Here is a 16,281-nt window from a genome sequence, read left to right on the forward strand (position 1 = left end):
GCGTCGTTGAGCACGTGAACAGGGGAAATTCTTCCATCTTCATCTTTCCAACCAAACAATCCATCAATCCAGCTTCCTATCATGCTCCTATCCCGCTGTTGGCGTCTCTCTGGCCGGCGGGGCTCTAAAATCTCCGTCTCCCGCCTACATATAGGTCTCCCCACTCTGTACGATCTTAAGAATTACTCGGAAGCTGAGCAAGATGGGCGCAACCTCCGCGACATCACGCCGAACATCAAGCTCCGGGGAGTCTCCGGCCAACGATACCACTTTAGTAACCTTGGATGTTTTCAAACAATTAGATATCCCCCGATGCGGCTCTATGAGGCCTAGTGAGTCCCCTCTGGGAGGGCTTCTCATCGCCATAGCCCACTAATTGTAGTGCAGTGACGAGGAGCACAAGCTGGTCTACGTGGAAAAGTCCCACCCGGACAACTTTCCTCAGCTCCTCGAGGTCTACAACAAACTGGCGCCCAGAGGAACCAAGCTTTGTCTCCCCTTCGACGCCATCCCGGAAGATCAGGCGTATGTTTTTCCCTTGTCGGGGTTTGGCCTCCGAGGAGGTAAATACGGTGCTCTGGCCCCAGCTGCCAAAAAGAAAATCCTGTGGGATGTGATCCAGGGACTCGCCCAGCTCCACGCCGAAGATTTTGTACATACAAGTATGTGACCTGAGCCCCCTTATGCTCCGAAGCAGCTGTTGAAGCTGGAATCCGTAGGCTTTGGGCCCCACAGTATAACCTTCACGTCGCAGCCCGATGGCGAAAAGGTACGTGCCGGAAAACTCCACAACTTGGAACATTGCCTCTACATCCCGCCTTGGATTGACTGGCCCGTCTATAAACATGCACGCAGCTGGATGTGGCAAAGCCCCGAAATCGTCGCCGGCGGTCCCGTCACCCAAGCGTCCGACATCTTCGGATTCGGCATCACTGTAAGCACGCACCCGTTCTTCAAAATCGGTCCGGCCCCTCTCTCGGCCTCTGACACACCACGTAGATTGTCTGGGTTCTCACGGGGCTGAATCCCATCCTGATCAGAAAGAACTCGCTCCCACCCGGTATATGCTACCGAACCACCACCTTCGAGCGCTTGGCAACCCTGTACTCGACTCCGGAGTCATTCCAAGGGCTGTTCGACTGGTTTGACGACGGCCACCCGCCCGAAGAGGGCCACCTTGCTGTCTCCGGCGAGGGCGCGCAAGAAGAAAGAACGTGGTCAGCAAGGGGACTTTGGAAAAGTCTCGATCCCGTTACAGCGGACCTTATCAGGCGCCTAACGAATTTCGACCCTAGGAAGCGGCTCACGGCTCTCCAGGCGATGGAGCATGAGTTCTGGGACGATGTGCGCGCTCTTGAATAAGGCAGGCCCTATCTGGTGTGGTTCTTATATATTAGTTCTTTGCGTTGGCGTTGGCATTTGCGTGGAGCGACGGTGCAATATATCCACTTGAGACTCGTTTCGGAGTCAATATCATAGCGTCTTGTTCTATAGTCTTTCAGGGTCCTCATTTCGGCTCTTACTTTGCAGTCTATCCTTGGCTATCTAGCCTCCACCTTCTGTTCCATGGGATCACCATCTCTTCCGATCGCGCGTTTAGAGTCCATGTAATTGGGTATACTACGATTAAACCCTTCTAGATAAACCAAACAGAGACAGAACCTTATTTACAACAAAAGAACCCCCAGAGTAACAACCCCAGCAACAACAGACCCGACCCCCACAACTCCCCGACTCCAAGCAATGCTTGCACTACTCTCCGGCAGCGACGAGCACGTCACATTCCGCGCATACCCATCCCCCTCCAATCTTTCTCTCGTCTCATTAAACGACCCCTGGAATGCAGAGCAGTTGAACGGCAGAACCGAGTCGACGGAGATCCAACTCCAGTTTTGCAGATTGGGTAGGGCCACGCTAGATCCTTCACATTAGACTAGGTGGACAGAAGAGCAAGCTTGCCACTAGAAGAGAAGATAAACTAAACATACCTCGACACGTTCATACCGATATCCATCCACCCCATGCTCTCAATCGGGAGATCAAGCGAGAGATTCCCCGACGACCAGATCGTGATCCCCGCCGTCAGCTGGTTTGCGCCATGGCGCTCGGTGTCCCAGGTGCTGGAAGGGATTCTGCGAAGCGAGGGGAGGGAGATGCTATATGGTGCAGGTTAGGTGGCGTTAGTTAGTGGTAGTTCTATATCGCAGCAGCGGTGGCGGGGGAGGGGAGGAGGGAGAGAACACACGAGCTGATATTGCCAGACAGGACAAGATCGCTATCTAGATGGTGCAGCTTGGGAAAGGCTAGGGAGATTGGACGGCCAGTGACGAAGTCGAGCTCGGACTTCAGGTCTAGTGGGTCGCCGGTGAAAGGCATGGAGGTGAGGTTGGGCACTGAGAGGGCCGAGACCTCTCCGCGGATGTTCAGTCTGGGGATGGTTTCGAGCGCTGGGAGGGAGATGTTCATTGTTGTGTGGGTTTGGTACTGGTGTTGTGGGAGAGCGATTGCGTTGTCGATGCTTAGGCGAAAATTGACGGTTTGGAGAGATGGGAAGGATATCCTGGTGCACGGGTTAACAAGAGATGCTGCGGAGGTTGGGATTCGTACCGGGAGATGTCTCCATGGAATCGCCCCGTGCTCAGATAAGTCAAGGCAGGCAATTCGAGATTGTCCAGCTCAGCGGGGATGGCCAAGGCGATCTGGGAGACATGCTTTAGTTTTGGCAGCGACAGCCTATCTAGCGATGAGAACGCTGGCAGCGCTATTTCGCCGGCGTGCTCAAGATCCGGGAGTTCAAAGGATGTGAGGCTCAGGGGATCGTCGCGGTACCAATCGGTTACGCGGATCGAGCCGGTGATGTTGGTTACATTGTTGAGCACAAAGGGCCCGGTGTAGTTACTGTTGATGTAAAGATCGCCATCGATCTTTGTGCAGAACTCGGCGAGGGCATTGAGGTCGGTTTGGTTGCTCACTCCGGGATAGCCGATGGTTGGGCATACTGGCGTTATCACTGACGTCTCCGGTCGATGGAAGAGTCGTTCTGCGATGGTATCCTCCGGGAAAATCCCGGTTGACAACAGGCCCAAGGCCATCAGCCGTGGCCATTTACTTCCAAAGACCATGATGAGCGGCACGGATCTACAGCAAAGGGATGAGCATTTCTGGGCATGACGGCTTTTATGGAGACCGACAGGTCTGGCCTCCTGCCCCTGGGAAGCTCTTGGCTGCAACCTGACCATTTGCTAGGAACAGACGAGCCTGTCCGGTAGGCTTGGATGGCGAGACTATTGGTTGGGAGGCCTTGGGCTCTCGCACCATGAGGATTAGCCTCCGGTAGAGCCGCATAGGGTTGCCTTGGCAGTTCCCCATGGCCAATAGCAATATATTGCAATTTCCGGGCCTGTTGTGGGTTGATTGGCCCTGACTTGTGATTCTCAAGGTTGTCGGATCGGGTGGCTCTCTTTCAACATAAGCACACCAGTTAGTTACGGAGTACCTCTCTCCTCTACTGGAATTGAAGTCATTGATGAAGAATCTAGGTGTAGTTACGGGTTTACGTAAATCTCACGTGCAACCTTGAGCATTGTGGAATGTATCTCAATAACGAACATTGCGCTGAACATCCTCCATCTTCAAAACTAGCACACCTACAAGCCTCTACACTTTCTTCTGCTGGCCTCCAACAGTATCCAAAGACGTACTGTCACTACATCCCCGCTCAGACAAAGTGCGAATATGCTGCAGCTGCAGCTGCATGATATTCCCAGATATCACCTCTTCACCAGCGCTCGGAGTCTTCATCGGGGAGTCTGACTCTACATCACCTGGATCCTTTCTCGTCTGAACGACGAAGAGCTGTCGGAAGGATGCGAGGGCGACTATGATGTTGGCTACAGAGTTTGTCAGTAACAGCTCTTGAGAGCATCGTGCCTTAATCCAAGAAGGGGTGGGTATATAGGTAGGTGAAGAGGGGAAAGCCAGGCAAACAACATGAGAGGGCACGTACCGACGGTAAGCTCTGCAAAACTCCAAATCCACATCCAGGTGCCATCGCTGAAGCGGTTCTTGCTTGCCACGACGGCAACCCGGATAATTGCCATGACGATGATGAATATGGCGAGGGAGAGAATGCCCATGAGGAGGAGCTTGCGACGGAGCGGGATTAGTGAGTTTTAAAGGAGGCTGATGGGGAGGCTGATGACTGTAATGAAGAAGAATGGGAAGTGAGTTACTTATATGTCTTCGACGTGTCGGGAGTTTGAATATAAGGATCAAGGTGGGCCAGACTAAGGCTGACTCCTTGCCATATCAGTAGTCACGTCAAGCAGCATATTAACGATGAGGACAGTGTACAGGTATAGAGTTGCGTCTGGCTGAGTGCAGTGTTCTGCGTTGGCTATGCTTAGCTGGCCGCCTTGCCACTGTACCATGCAAGACAGGGAAACAAGCACAACGTACCTTGTATATAGGCATGATCATTTACCAAGCACCGATACTGATTATCGCCTAGACAAACCACATACCCGGCAACGACGAAGCCCACAACACACCAGAACCAGACCACCCACCGCTCACTCGCGCCCGCGAGCCTACGGAAGACGATCAGAAAGGACGCCTTGATCGACCACAAAGAAGCATAGAAGAACATCAGGACCGCACACTCCGCACGGAATAGTGTCTCTATCCGACCCTGTATCTCAGGCGTTGCTATGATGTTGCCGGTGGTGACCTGATAATGGAGATATATACTATCTAGCTGCGTCTGCAGGGTGACTGACTGCGCGAGAACCAGCAGCCAGGCAGTAATTGCAAAGGCGTCGTCCCACCAGAGACGGCGGAAGGTGAAGATCCGGGCGAGGGTACGTGCGGTGATGAACAGGAAGGAGAGAGCTGTGCCGCCCCAGACTACGCCCTGGGAGTGAGGTTAGCTGGAAGCTCAGTTAAGTTGGGTATTCAACATACAATGAGGACGGGACCTGTCACCCGGGCTGGAGTATCTGTTTGATAATTTGTCATGGTAAAGATTGAGCACGGGGCTTGTGTCGTTGAGTTTCTCTAGGCCAAGCTTTGAAGATTCGAGCTCGGGCATGACAGGTTCAAATATTATTATAATCGCCCTGTAAGCTTAGGCTGACGGACATCTAGTTATACACTCTAGCTTCTTTAACCCGATGATTTTTGCATCGGGCCTTGAAGAACCCTGTAAGTGCTCCGCTCGGGATTCAGCTGTGATGCGCTTCGGAGATAACTATGAGTCCTGGGATTGGTGTTTACTTGATTTGCCAAGTTCTGACAAGGAAATTGAGGTCTCCACATCATCTTCTCGATTGTACAATCCTCCTGTGGTGCAACATGATTTGATCCTGAACAGCCTGGACGAGCAGCTATGCGCCGTTCAGGGTATATTCGGCCGCCTACCGAAGACCTTCGCTTCTAGGTCTCTGCATCGGGCCAGAGTATGCTCAACGCGATTAGCAGCATGTTAGAGTAGCTTTCTTGGGCATATTAATACTGCACTTTGTGGGTAAGACTAGCTGATTAGCATTCGATCCAGATGCTGTCGACCCAGTATTTGTCGTGAGTGCGCGAATAGCATGACATATTTGCAAGAAAGAGGTAATAGGTCTGGCTAGTGGGGATAGCAAGTTTCTATATGGACTGTTCCCCCTTGACCTGGAATTCGCTCTTAGGGCGGGACGAGTTAGTAACTTCCCTATAAGTGATGAACAGCTGTTGGCAAGTGGAAGAGCAATACTGAGTCATTGGGATTCTTCCTATTAAAGCTGCATTTGAACACTCTGTCCAGGTGAAGGCAATCTGGAAGCTATCGGATGTAGGTATCACTTTCGGTGGGCTGCATACGGTAAGCAGAAAAACGATAGAGAAGGATGAAGATAGCGCACCACTACACACTGTTGGCTTAGAATGGGAACACAGAGCACTACCTAGGTATTGTATGACATGAAGTCTGGGCAAGGCCATGTCCTGGTCTTGTCTAGCTGAAGATGTCTCTTATAGATGTGGCAAAGAAGGGTTCTGAGCAACATTCAAAGCGGCTTGCGCATTCCAGACCGTGCCGACAATTTCTGACTTGCAGATTCCAAGGCGTAGTGGTCGAACTATGATAGACCAAAGCCGATGAAGGTATCACAAGCCTCGTGGGTCCAACACAGATACCACAAAGCACAGGGCTTAATTCGTGCAGAAGCTCTGATGAAAAAGCATGGATTCCTTGACATGTAACCGTCGGCCTTCGATGATTGCCAGTAGCAGTGGTCTCAATAGTTGACGTTCGGTCAGTCCCGACGTTCAGCCTTGCGTTGTAATACCCTGCCAGTGAAGTCTGTGCGAAGCTCGGGCTTATTTATTCGATATGTTGTTCAACGTCACATCGGGATGCGATATAGAGTCGTTTTCCTCATCGCTTCTCCTCCTAGGGATTTGCTCCTGCTTGTTACAAGTGAGAGGATTGCCTCAATCTCACAGGCCTCGCTGACAGAAGTTACACCCTACCCTTCCCCCAATATGTCCAAGGACCAAGGTAGCATGATTGTCCGCTGGTAGTTAACATTTGATCATTACAATCTAGCGAATGCTTGACGTATGATAATCATTACCTTGGGTGATCTGACTGGAAAGATGGGATAGAATAGGCCTGCCTCCTCTGTCAGTTGGACCATGCTTAGCCCCTGCTCTCAAGAGCAGAATTAAACTGTCTGATAGCAATAGATCAGACGACCATGGCTTGCCACGGACAGCCCCGACCCCGCAAATCCTGCAGCTCGGCAAAAGCGCCGACGACTCCAACTCATCTCCCCATATAGTCGGCCATTCCGCCGCCCACCCCGGTTCTCTATCCATCTTGATCTGCAGAATGAGTAGCAACAAGCGTCCGAGGCTCAGCGATACTGATAGTCCCGCGAAGCCGCGGCTGACTCGCGCTTGTGAGAACAACACCATACTTGTCAAGATGGAGCTAACACTGTCCAGGTGCCGAGTGCAAAAAGCACAAGATCAAATGCTTCGTCCAACCCGGTCAGACAGCATGCAACAAATGTCGGAGGAGTGGCGTACAATGCGTGCCCCATAATTTCGCGCAGAAGTTCATTGATGAGGATGCCAAATGGAAAGCGCAGGCATCGGCGACAATTGACCGGCTCAAGGATGCTGTTGAGCAACTACTCCGACACAACAGTCTGCCTAGCCTTGCCAATCCGACATCTCCCCCAGAGCAATCAATGCAGGTTCTATCCCCCCTGAGCACCGTCCATGCCGAATCTGTCGGGGGAAACTTTACACCCGAAGGGCCTTCCATCGGCCATCGCGATGATTCCGACCTCGTCCCACTGCCCATGAACAACCTCTACAACCTCACCGACCCCAACAACTCGCAGCTCATCCGCGTGGACCCCGCCGACGTAAACGGCCCCGACTTCATAACGCAGGGTGCCCTCCCCCTCGCCGAAGCCGAATTCCTCTTCGACCACTACCGCTACCACATCAACCCCCTGTTATGGGACGGCATGCTCTGCAGCCACAAGACCCTCCAGGAAGCACGCCAGTCCTCTTCTTTACTGGTAGCCGTCGTCCTCACCGTCGCCGCCCTCCACATCCCCAACCGCGAACAATCCCTGCACGCCACCTACGGCGCCTTCGTCTCCCTCATGCGCGGCTCATGTCTCCTCCGCTGCCAGAACCTCGACGTCATCCGCGCCCTCTGCATCGGCGCATTCTACCTAACTAGCCTCAGCTGGGCCCTCTGCAGCCGCGCCGTCCGCGTCGCAACAGAAATGAACCTCCACAAATCCTCCCTCCAGTTCGCCCGCGGGTCGCTAGAATCCTACGAGCGCGTTCGACTCTGGTATGTGCTCTATGTCTGCGACCACCAGTTCGCGCTCGCGTACGGCAGACCCCCAATGATGCACGAGGACGCCGCAATCCGAAACGCAGAGAAACTCCTGACTAGTGGGTTATCTTCCAAGGGCGACCACGGGCTCGTCGCGCAGGTGAAGCTCTTCCGCATCCTGGCAAGCGGATATTTCATGCACGGCTGCGATCCAGATCTCGAGCTCAGCGGCGCCGACTTCGAGAAGTTGAAGGAGTTCGATATCTCTGTCGACCAGTGGCGGCTGGAGCATCAGTCGCGAGAGGCCGGAATGACTGCGAGACGAGACAGTCTCATCCCGCCGGCTGCCAATGCGCTTTACTACCATCTCGCGCGATTTCAGCTTAATTCTGTGGCTCTTCGTGGTATATCCGCGCGAGACGCTTCAACCTGTTCAGCTAATGCGGATAGTATGAACCTCGACATGAACTGGGAAAGACAGGAAGCCTCCAATATCGCAATCATGGCGGCGATGAACACGTCTAGACTCATCGTGGAAGATACAAATCTGCAGCGGGCGCTGATAGGGTTACCGATCTTTATGCACGCGATGATCGCCGTCTGTGCGTCGTTTCTGCTTAAGATGGCGGTTGTCTTTGGCAAGTCGGCTTCTCATGCTGCTGCTCCCGGTCTGGTTGATGGCACGCTCTATCTACCAACGGATCTCTCGCAGTACGGACTGAATTTCCATACGAAGACGGCGCTAGATCATGTCGAACGCCTGGTAAGAGTACTCAATCAGGTTGCGGATAACGCCAGCCAACGACATGTAGTTAGGCAGGTTGTTACCGGGCTAGGGGAGTTACTTCAGCGGTTTTCGCCGACACGAGACGATAGCAGGCAAGGGTTCTTGTACTCAGTCTCCCGGGCTAAGGATGCTGTTGCGGTGCCAGTCGCAAACCCAGTTTCGAGAGAGGGACCGCTCCAGCGGCAGGGTGGCGGGCTGGGAGTCGACTACAGCTACCCTGATATCCCGGATACCGAGGGTGTAGGGACGGCTGCTAACACTGACTCCGGTCTGGTGGACAATATCACTCGCCAGCCGGATCTGTTTGATCTCACGGGCGATCTGGATTGGCGGTTTGATGATGGGTTTCTGTTTGGGATTGAGATTATTGATTCCGAGTTGGCGTTTCTGTAGTTGTCTTATACCTAAGTAGTGCTATAGGATCAGACTGATATAGTTATGTCTTGTATAGTGTATAAAACCCGAGCACTATGAACCAATCTATACAAGATACTCTATCCTAACAGCAAGAAGTACTAACAACCTCCACCACAGCAGCATGCCCATTCTTCACGGGCACAAACTCCACCTCACCTGCACCCACACCCCGCGCCTCCTTAAGAATCCTCCTCTCCGCCATCGTCACCGCAACATCAAACGCATTCTGCGTACTCGTCACAGCCGCCAGATTCTTCCCCGCAATATCAAACGCCGTGCCATGCGCCGGCGTCGCAACAGGAATCGGCAGTCCCCCCTGTACAGTCACGCCTCCATCAAACGAGAGTAGCTTCATTGCGATCTGGCCCTGGTCATGATACATCGTCACGATGCCGTCGAAGTGCTCCCGCTTGAGGAAGATCGTGTCGCAGGGGAACGGCCCCTGCACGTTGATGCCCTTGGCGACGGCAGCCGCAACAGCAGGTCTGATGTGGTCGATTTCCTGACGCCCGAAGGAGCCGTTTTCGCCGTTGTGTGGGTTGAGCGCGCAGACGCCAAGGCGGGGGGTTTCGATGCCGGATTCCCATCTGTTGCAGTGTTAGTTGAGGTATTGCAGGGACTGAAAAGAGGGAAGGGGGGGGAGGCGTGCCGTAGTCTGTGGAGCAGCTCGATGGCCTTCAACGTAGACTCCTTTGTGATCCGCGCCGCGACATCCTCGACGCCAATATGGCTTGTTACGCGGGCGGTCCAGAGCGGACCGGCGATGTTGATCTCGCTTGTGACGCCCTTGAAATTTAGCTGGTTCGCGAACCAGCGTAGCTCGTCTTCCTCTGTTATGCCGGCGAGCTTGAGCGAGCTTTTGTTGAGTGGGGTGAAGACGATGGCGTCGATCTCGCCGGCTTGCACGAGCTTCAACGCTCGCTTTAGTTGGTAGATACTGCGAGCACCGCTCGCCTCTGAAACTTGGCCGCGTGTTGACTGGAACTGTGCGGCGGAGTTGTCGTCGAGGATCTGGATTCCATGCGGCCCGGCAGGACCGGATGAGATGGCAACCTCGACACCACCTGCGTCTGCCCGTGCGGACTGAAACTCGGACTCGTCTGCTAAGACGACGATGTCGGCTCTTTGGCGGTTTGCTGGGTTACTGAGTAGTTTGGCGGCAACTTCGGGCCCAATGCCTGAAGGATCGCCTAGTGTCACGGCAATGCGCGGACGGCGGGGGAGGTCGGAATGGGGTAGATCGATGGCCATGGTGTAGTGTGTGAAATGGAAATGCGGTGAATGAAGAGAAGAAGAAGGCTACTAGGATAGAGAGAGTTATAGCCTGAGGAGATCAGATCTCGCAGGTTCTCCGTCACCTACCCACGGCGCTTTCACCGATAGCACAGACGGGCTACTCCAGCAGGATCTGCGCGGCGCTTTTGCCGATGTCGACTCTAGCTTCTCCACTTCCCCCATGGGGTAGCTTTGCTTGAGCAAATTATTTATATAGGGGTTGCTCGACCCAGGTGGCTTTCTTCTATCAGGGTCCTCGTTCGCAGATTACCAACATGTCGCACGCCAATGAGAAAGAAGCTAGCCTTGACCATCATGTTGAGCGTCTTTCTAGCGAGAAGGATGCCGAGCTAGATGGCAAGTATGCTGCTGCTGAAGCTCACCAGATTGCCGACTCATGGGTTGAGGGGACGCGCGAGGAGAAGAGACTTGTCCGCAAGCTGGACTGGCGAATCTTGCCTTGCTGCTGGGTTCTCTACCTCTTGGGCTTTCTTGATAGAGCCAATGTTGGGTGTGTATTTCGCCAGCCGAGTGTATTGAACAAGCTTGCTAACAGCTTAGGAATGCCAAAACCGGCGGCATGGAGGATGACTTCAACCTCACCTCCTCGCAGTACTCCATCATCGTGCTCGTCTTCTTCATCTCCTACCTTGTCTTTGAAGTTCCCGCCAACATGATCCTGACCCGTGTCCGCCCTTCTGTCTTCCTTCCTGGTCTTGGTCTGGTCTGGGGTACTTTCGCAGCTCTTATGGGAGCCACACAGAACTGGAGTCAATTGGCCGGTATGCGATTCCTGCTTGGCTTCGCAGAGGCCGGTTTCGCGCCAGGCTGTGCCTTTTTCCTCTCTTCCTGGTATCGCCGATATGAGCTTGCGACCCGGTTTGCGCTGCTGTACACCTCTGTGCCCCTCGCTGGGGCCATCTCCGGTCTTCTCGCGGGTGTAATTACAGACCACATGGATGGTGCTGCCGGCCTGCCTGGGTGGCGATGGCTTTTCGTGAGATTTCCCCATCACTCTCATGACAACCATACTAATAGCTACAGATCCTCGAAGGTGTCGCCTCCGTCGTCGCCTCCATCGTCATCTTCTTCCTCATGCCCGACTACCCCTCCAACAGCAAGCGCTTCCTCTCCGAAGAAGAGAGCCTCCTCGCCTGCAACCGCCTCGCCGTCGACGGCATCGGCCTCACTCAAGGCACCGGCGCCGAGCAAATCCCCCACTGGACAGCCTTCAAGATGACCGTCTCCGACTGGCGCGTATGGGCCCAATGCTTCCTCTTCGTCCTCGTCACCGGCTCCCAAACAATGCAATACTTCATCCCAACCCTCGTCGAGAGTTTCGGCTGGACCGGCCCAACAGGCCAATGTAAGCTCCCTTCCCCTATCACAGAATGTCATACCCCCCCAAGACTAAAATAAGACTCCAGACCACACAATCCCAGCCTACATGGCCGCCCTCGTCTACGTCGTCGGCGCCTGCTACCTCGCCGACCGCTACAAGCGCAAATGGCAATTCATCTGCGCCCTCTCCTTCATCGGGTGCGTCCTGTTCATCGCCGTCGCGACCCTGCCCCCCTCGCAACGCACAGCCCAGTACGTCCTCACCATCTTCGCCTTCGGCACCATCTACGGCTGCTCGCCGCTCGTCAAGACCTGGGTGTCCGACGTGATCCCGCGGCCGGCGGCCAAGCGCGCCATCGCCATTGCTCTCATCAATAGTATCGGCAACGCGAGCAGTATCTACTCGACCTGGCTGTGGCCGGATAAGGATGCGCCGAGGTATATCCCGGGGTTTGCGACGACGACGAGCTGGTTGGGGGTTCTTTGTGTTTGTACGGCGGTTTTTGCGTGGTTTTTTAGGAAGTATCCTGTCGAGAGGGCGGGGCATGCGGAGATTATGGCGGGGGAGTTGAAGGGGAGGGCGGAGAGGGGGGAGAAGGTGGTTTGAGTGCAGGTGGTGATCTGGGGGTTGGGTTGCGGAGGTGGTTGGCCCAGCCTATACGGCGTTGCCTATGCTACTCACGAAGTAGTCTGTGTGGCTTTGAGGTACCGGAAGGTAGGTAGCTAGCTACTGCGGTGATGCTTGGATATAATTCTCTTAACGGCAGCTTTACTTTTGTCTCTCTTCATGATCGTACCGGGATGTGAAGTGATTAGTCCTCTTGGGCGTTTAGTTCTCTAGTTAAGATACCACCTCTGCTCGGCTCTGCTCTGCCCTGCCCTGCGAATACATTGTACAGGGCACAGGAAGGCCAACCGCTCTTCCACAAGTGGACTCTTTTCTGTATCAGGCGTAGCCCTACCTTCCTGCTAGACGCATCATACACAGACACATCTACTGAAGTCGCTACATAGTTCCAGAAACTAGAGCAAAAGAACCTCCGAGCTCTTCCCCAATAACCAACATTTAGCACTATAAACCCCCAACAAACTCCCCCAAAACCCCCACAAGCCCATCCACCCAACTAAGCTGCACCGAATGCCCCGCCGGCGCATGGAAGACCACAACCCTATTCCCCTTTTCCTCCTGCAATCTCACCATCCCCTCTTGATACCCCCGCGGGAGAATCCGATCGTTATCCAGCACGACATACGCGCAGGGAAGAGCAGAGTACGCATCATTCGTCAGCGGCGAAAACATATTCGGCGCCGCCGTGAGCGTCCTCTCCCACTTTTCAGCCTCACGGGCGGGGAGGTCGTGGAAGAGGTATTCTGCTGCGTGGGCGAATGTGCCGAGGCCGTTTTTCTTGCCATGGTCAGTCAACATCTCTATCTCTATCTCTATCTTTTGGTTTGGCAGTTATTATGAGTTGAGAGGAGAGAATCATACATAGAATTTAAAGAACGGAGGCAGCGGATCATCCGGTTTAACGTCTTTATTGAAGAATGTATGCACCGACTCCCCCACGGGGATCAGGAATGCGCCGAAATAGAAGATCCCGATGATGCCGCCGCTTTCGCCGGCTCTCTTTCGGGCTTGAGCTTGGTACGCTGGTGTTGCTGCCTGCGTTGCGATGTATCCGCCTGATGACCTCGCGGCTAGAAGGACCTGTTTGTTTTCTTTCTTGATGAGTTGGTCGAGGAGGGCTTGGGTGGTGGCTACGTCGTCTGTGTCTGTTGGATACCCGCCTGGTGGGGGGTCGTTGGTGAAATCGGGGTTTGCGGTGTCGCCGACGTTGAGTCTGGAGAGGTCGCAGGTTGGGCGTTGCGGGCAGTGGACTTCGTAGCCTTGGCTTTTGAGAGCGTTGATGAAGGGGGTATATGCGATGGGGGTGTGGTAGGAGCCGTGGCAGATTACGATGGTGATGTCTTGAGGGGTGATCATGATGGATTTGAGGTAAGATTGTTGGAGACTTCTTGTAGGAACTTGGGAAGGCTGGAGGGGTGTTTATATAGCTGGGGTACCCACTGAAGCTGACAGCTTGAGGCTAGTGCTGACAGGAATATACGACAGGAATATACGAGGCAGCTAATGGGCATTAGGTATGTGGAGAGCTGCGTTGACATAGCCCTAAATAACAAGCCTATGTCAGTGATGAGACCACAGATTATCCGCCGCCAGATGACCCAAGATAAACGTCCCCAGCCAGATTCCACCAAGAACAGAAAGGAAATATCCAACGTTCATGGTCATGACCGCAATCATTCTAGGTCATGTTAGCTGTGGAGCAGAAGTACCACGGGGGAATACAACGTACAATAGATATGCAACACCCGCGAGAACAACCTCATACGTAGCCCGACAGCCTGCAGAATTGATCTTCCAGTTCGACCACTGGCTCTTGAGGTCCCGTTGTAAACCTGTCTCGACGCTCTTCTCCGGGTCTCCATGTAGTATCAACGGCTTCTGGCCTCGCGGCCCATCAGTCCACACGCTTCTCTCGAGGATTGGCTTGAAGGCAATAAGAACACGCAGGATGACGGCGAGTACGATGAGATATATGCAGGTGCCGGCGTATTGGCCTTCGGAGGTGGGATTCCAAGAGGGTGAATAGAGGACCGTTTTGAAGGAAGTGAAGAAGGTCATTGACATTGTTGACATGTCCATTTGCATGCTGGACATGCTAGACTTGTCGGAGGTGGGTGTTGGCATTGACATGGAGGATGTTGTGGTGGACATGTCCATGTCCATGTCCATGTTCATATCCATTTTAGTAGATGTCAGAGAAACGAAGAGAGAGGGAGATAACAATGGAGAGACGGAACAAAAGCGGGAACCGACCGGATTTAAGCAGGAAACCAGAATTATATTGGCAGTGCTAAGCACTGCCAACCGCAGGACAAGCACTGGGCGGGCCTCCCGAGACTGGGGCCATCACCCACTAAAAGTCAAATGGCTGCTGTTCTATTGGCTAGAAATCTGCTCAAATGCGCGCAGCTGAATAGCCTGCAGCCTGCAAGTGTACTCCTCAATCTATGTGCGAGCCACGAGGTGCGTCCGTTATGACAGCCGGCATTCCCTTTCTCCCGCTCGGTACACCAGGAACTGCTGAGCTACACAAATTCTCTTCCTGCAGCAGACCTTTCTGCTACTCAGACAGGAACTCACTTAACTATCTCTTCTCTACTTCGCTGATACTTATTCAACATGTCCATGGGCATGGTACCCTGGCTGGACCAGCCAGTCATGCTGCACTCGGATCGAGATCCGGGCGAATGCACCATGACTCCGGAACAATGCGCCTACAAAACCGGATACTGGGTAAACTGGTACCAAGCTGACCATCGCTACGCTCTACCCACGGTGGCATTCTTCCTCGTTGCCGTTGGCCTCTTCACAATCGGCCATCTAGCATCCATCCTTGCCCCTAGCCGTCTAAAGCAAACAGCAGGCTGGTCTCGTCTGGCTGCTCTATTTCGATTCCTGTCTTATCGAAGCTGGAGAATTCGACACTGGAATACACAGTCTCTCGGCGGATTGTTGCTGGTTGCCGCGGGGGCAGCTTACTTCCTGTGTACATTCATCTACCCTACCTTTTATCTCCTCCACACCGCAGCTAATCATCACTCTCTACCTAGCAATGACCCTCGGTCCACGCCCATACTACTGGCCCAACACGCGAGAAATCAGCTTCGGCAACTCCCCGCCCATCGCCACAAGAGCCGGCTTCATGGCGCTGGCGTGCATGCCATTCCTCTTGTACGCACCACCTCTCCCTCTAATTCTCGAAGCCCCTTCCTGATTTACTATGTTCAGTGTCCTCGGCGCCAAAGCAAACCCCATAACCGCCCTAACCGGCATCTCCAGCGAGAAGCTCAACGTCTGGCACAACTGGGTCGCGTGGGCGATGTACGTACTCGCACTAGTGCACACATTCCCCTTCATCGTCTTCCACATCTGGAAAGGCGACATCGTCATGCAGTGGAACATGGGCGGGGTGTGGGTGACCGGTGTAGTGGCGTTGCTAGCACAGACATGGCTGATGGCCATGTCGATTCCGTGGATCAGGTATACATCTTCTCTTCTCTTCCCTTCCCTTTCCTCCTCTCCTCATGGGATGACTGACTAACAAAGACAGAAACCGCTACTACGAATTCTTCAAAGCAGGCCACTACACCGCCGCACTGACCTTCATCCTCTTCTTCTTCTTCCACTGCGACTTCCGCATGTCGAGCTGGGACTACTTCATCGCCACCGCCGTCCTCTACACCCTGTGCTGGGCATACGCCCAATGCAAGATGTATTTCGAGCACGGAGTGCGCCTCAAGGCGCGGCTGTACAGGGAAACACACCAGACGCTGAAAATCTCCATTGACACGGCCATGGCTTGGTCTCCGGGGCAGCATATGTATATCCGGTTTCTTGCGGGGGGGTTGCATAGGTTGACTATGCATCCGTTTACGATCTGTTCTGTTGCTGGGCGTGGAGGTACGGAGGGGGGTAGGCTGGTTTTCTATGTTCGGCCGCGGGGGGGCGTTACGGGGCGGTTGGTGAAGATGGCTGAGAAGCAGGCTG

General features: G+C 53.8%; 9 protein-coding genes across 9 annotated transcripts; 4 read left to right on the forward strand and 5 right to left on the reverse strand.

The window, feature by feature from the left end:
* Nucleotides 1–66: 66 nt before the first annotated feature.
* BJY04DRAFT_203973 (kinase-like domain-containing protein) lies at nucleotides 67–1,565 on the forward strand. The gene is made up of 4 exons (XM_073713424.1): nucleotides 67–332; nucleotides 388–662; nucleotides 720–934; nucleotides 1,000–1,565. Exons 1-4 carry the CDS (start codon nucleotides 82–84, stop codon nucleotides 1,360–1,362), a joined length of 1,104 nt encoding a protein of 367 aa, XP_073564217.1. The 5' UTR covers nucleotides 67–81; the 3' UTR covers nucleotides 1,363–1,565.
* Nucleotides 1,566–1,601: 36 nt separating this feature from the next.
* Nucleotides 1,602–3,126, reverse strand: BJY04DRAFT_203974 (uncharacterized protein). Its single transcript, XM_073713425.1, has 4 exons — nucleotides 2,608–3,126; nucleotides 2,246–2,560; nucleotides 1,989–2,156; nucleotides 1,602–1,914 (listed from the first exon to the last, which is right to left on the reverse strand). Exons 1-4 carry the CDS (start codon nucleotides 3,120–3,122, stop codon nucleotides 1,668–1,670), a joined length of 1,245 nt encoding a protein of 414 aa, XP_073564218.1. The 5' UTR covers nucleotides 3,123–3,126; the 3' UTR covers nucleotides 1,602–1,667.
* Nucleotides 3,127–4,231: 1,105 nt separating this feature from the next.
* Nucleotides 4,232–5,332, reverse strand: BJY04DRAFT_17437 (uncharacterized protein). The gene is made up of 3 exons (XM_073709294.1): nucleotides 4,963–5,332; nucleotides 4,459–4,912; nucleotides 4,232–4,387 (listed from the first exon to the last, which is right to left on the reverse strand). Exons 1-3 carry the CDS (start codon nucleotides 5,014–5,016, stop codon nucleotides 4,287–4,289), a joined length of 609 nt encoding a protein of 202 aa, XP_073564219.1. The 5' UTR covers nucleotides 5,017–5,332; the 3' UTR covers nucleotides 4,232–4,286.
* A 1,542-nt stretch (nucleotides 5,333–6,874) lies between these two features.
* On the forward strand, nucleotides 6,875–9,119 carry BJY04DRAFT_226105 (Zn(II)2Cys6 transcription factor; the record flags this gene model as incomplete). Its single annotated transcript, XM_073718340.1, has 2 exons — nucleotides 6,875–6,944; nucleotides 6,991–9,119. The coding sequence occupies 2 exons, from the start codon at nucleotides 6,875–6,877 to the stop codon at nucleotides 9,024–9,026; spliced, it is 2,106 nt and encodes a 701-aa protein (XP_073564220.1). The 3' UTR covers nucleotides 9,027–9,119.
* Nucleotides 9,120–9,132: 13 nt separating this feature from the next.
* On the reverse strand, nucleotides 9,133–10,301 carry BJY04DRAFT_226107 (uncharacterized protein; the record flags this gene model as incomplete). Its single annotated transcript, XM_073718341.1, has 2 exons — nucleotides 9,133–9,637; nucleotides 9,700–10,301. The coding sequence occupies 2 exons, from the start codon at nucleotides 10,299–10,301 to the stop codon at nucleotides 9,133–9,135; spliced, it is 1,107 nt and encodes a 368-aa protein (XP_073564221.1).
* A 178-nt stretch (nucleotides 10,302–10,479) lies between these two features.
* BJY04DRAFT_226108 (major facilitator superfamily domain-containing protein) lies at nucleotides 10,480–12,273 on the forward strand (the record flags this gene model as incomplete). Its single annotated transcript, XM_073718342.1, has 4 exons — nucleotides 10,480–10,836; nucleotides 10,887–11,322; nucleotides 11,370–11,691; nucleotides 11,753–12,273. The coding sequence occupies exons 1-4, from the start codon at nucleotides 10,601–10,603 to the stop codon at nucleotides 12,271–12,273; spliced, it is 1,515 nt and encodes a 504-aa protein (XP_073564222.1). The 5' UTR covers nucleotides 10,480–10,600.
* Nucleotides 12,274–12,781: 508 nt separating this feature from the next.
* BJY04DRAFT_203982 (uncharacterized protein) lies at nucleotides 12,782–13,671 on the reverse strand. The gene has a single exon (XM_073713426.1). The coding sequence runs from the start codon at nucleotides 13,648–13,650 to the stop codon at nucleotides 13,150–13,152; it is 501 nt and encodes a 166-aa protein (XP_073564223.1). The 5' UTR covers nucleotides 13,651–13,671; the 3' UTR covers nucleotides 12,782–13,149.
* A 183-nt stretch (nucleotides 13,672–13,854) lies between these two features.
* BJY04DRAFT_225076 (copper transporter family protein) lies at nucleotides 13,855–14,475 on the reverse strand (the record flags this gene model as incomplete). Its single annotated transcript, XM_073718129.1, has 2 exons — nucleotides 13,855–13,972; nucleotides 14,024–14,475. The coding sequence occupies 2 exons, from the start codon at nucleotides 14,473–14,475 to the stop codon at nucleotides 13,855–13,857; spliced, it is 570 nt and encodes a 189-aa protein (XP_073564224.1).
* Nucleotides 14,476–14,913: 438 nt separating this feature from the next.
* Nucleotides 14,914–16,194, forward strand: BJY04DRAFT_225077 (ferric reductase like transmembrane component-domain-containing protein; the record flags this gene model as incomplete). Its single annotated transcript, XM_073718130.1, has 4 exons — nucleotides 14,914–15,280; nucleotides 15,345–15,465; nucleotides 15,523–15,774; nucleotides 15,845–16,194. Coding segments are annotated over 4 exons (1,090 nt in total), but the record flags the coding sequence as incomplete, so codon positions are not given.
* Nucleotides 16,195–16,281: the final 87 nt, after the last annotated feature.

The sequence above is a fragment of the Aspergillus karnatakaensis genome, assembly GCF_047715665.1.
Source record: "Aspergillus karnatakaensis strain CBS 102800 unplaced genomic scaffold BJY04scaffold_112, whole genome shotgun sequence".
NCBI classification, from domain to species: domain Eukaryota; kingdom Fungi; phylum Ascomycota; class Eurotiomycetes; order Eurotiales; family Aspergillaceae; genus Aspergillus; species Aspergillus karnatakaensis.

What these genes read in the sequence shown, in the direction of transcription:
- BJY04DRAFT_203982 (XM_073713426.1), bottom strand. Translation starts at nt 13,650, where the DNA reads ATGATCACCCCTCAAGACATCACCATCGTAATCTGCCACGGCTCCTAC.
- BJY04DRAFT_203974 (XM_073713425.1), bottom strand. Translation starts at nt 3,122, where the DNA reads ATGGTCTTTGGAAGTAAATGGCCACGGCTGATGGCCTTGGGCCTGTTG. An exon ending in TTCCATGGAGACATCTCCCG is followed by an intron (nt 2,561 to 2,607) that starts GTACGAATCCCA and finishes CCCGTGCACCAG; the next exon opens with GATATCCTTCCCATCTCTCC. An exon ending in CTGTCTGGCAATATCAGCTC is followed by an intron (nt 2,157 to 2,245) that starts GTGTGTTCTCTC and finishes TGCACCATATAG; the next exon opens with CATCTCCCTCCCCTCGCTTC.
- BJY04DRAFT_17437 (XM_073709294.1), bottom strand. Translation starts at nt 5,016, where the DNA reads ATGACAAATTATCAAACAGATACTCCAGCCCGGGTGACAGGTCCCGTC. An exon ending in TGACAGGTCCCGTCCTCATT is followed by an intron (nt 4,913 to 4,962) that starts GTATGTTGAATA and finishes CCTCACTCCCAG; the next exon opens with GGCGTAGTCTGGGGCGGCAC. An exon ending in TGATCATGCCTATATACAAG is followed by an intron (nt 4,388 to 4,458) that starts GTACGTTGTGCT and finishes TAGCCAACGCAG; the next exon opens with AACACTGCACTCAGCCAGAC.
- BJY04DRAFT_203973 (XM_073713424.1), top strand. Translation starts at nt 82, where the DNA reads ATGCTCCTATCCCGCTGTTGGCGTCTCTCTGGCCGGCGGGGCTCTAAA. An exon ending in ATGCGGCTCTATGAGGCCTA is followed by an intron (nt 333 to 387) that starts GTGAGTCCCCTC and finishes ATTGTAGTGCAG; the next exon opens with TGACGAGGAGCACAAGCTGG. An exon ending in CGAAGATTTTGTACATACAA is followed by an intron (nt 663 to 719) that starts GTATGTGACCTG and finishes TGGAATCCGTAG; the next exon opens with GCTTTGGGCCCCACAGTATA.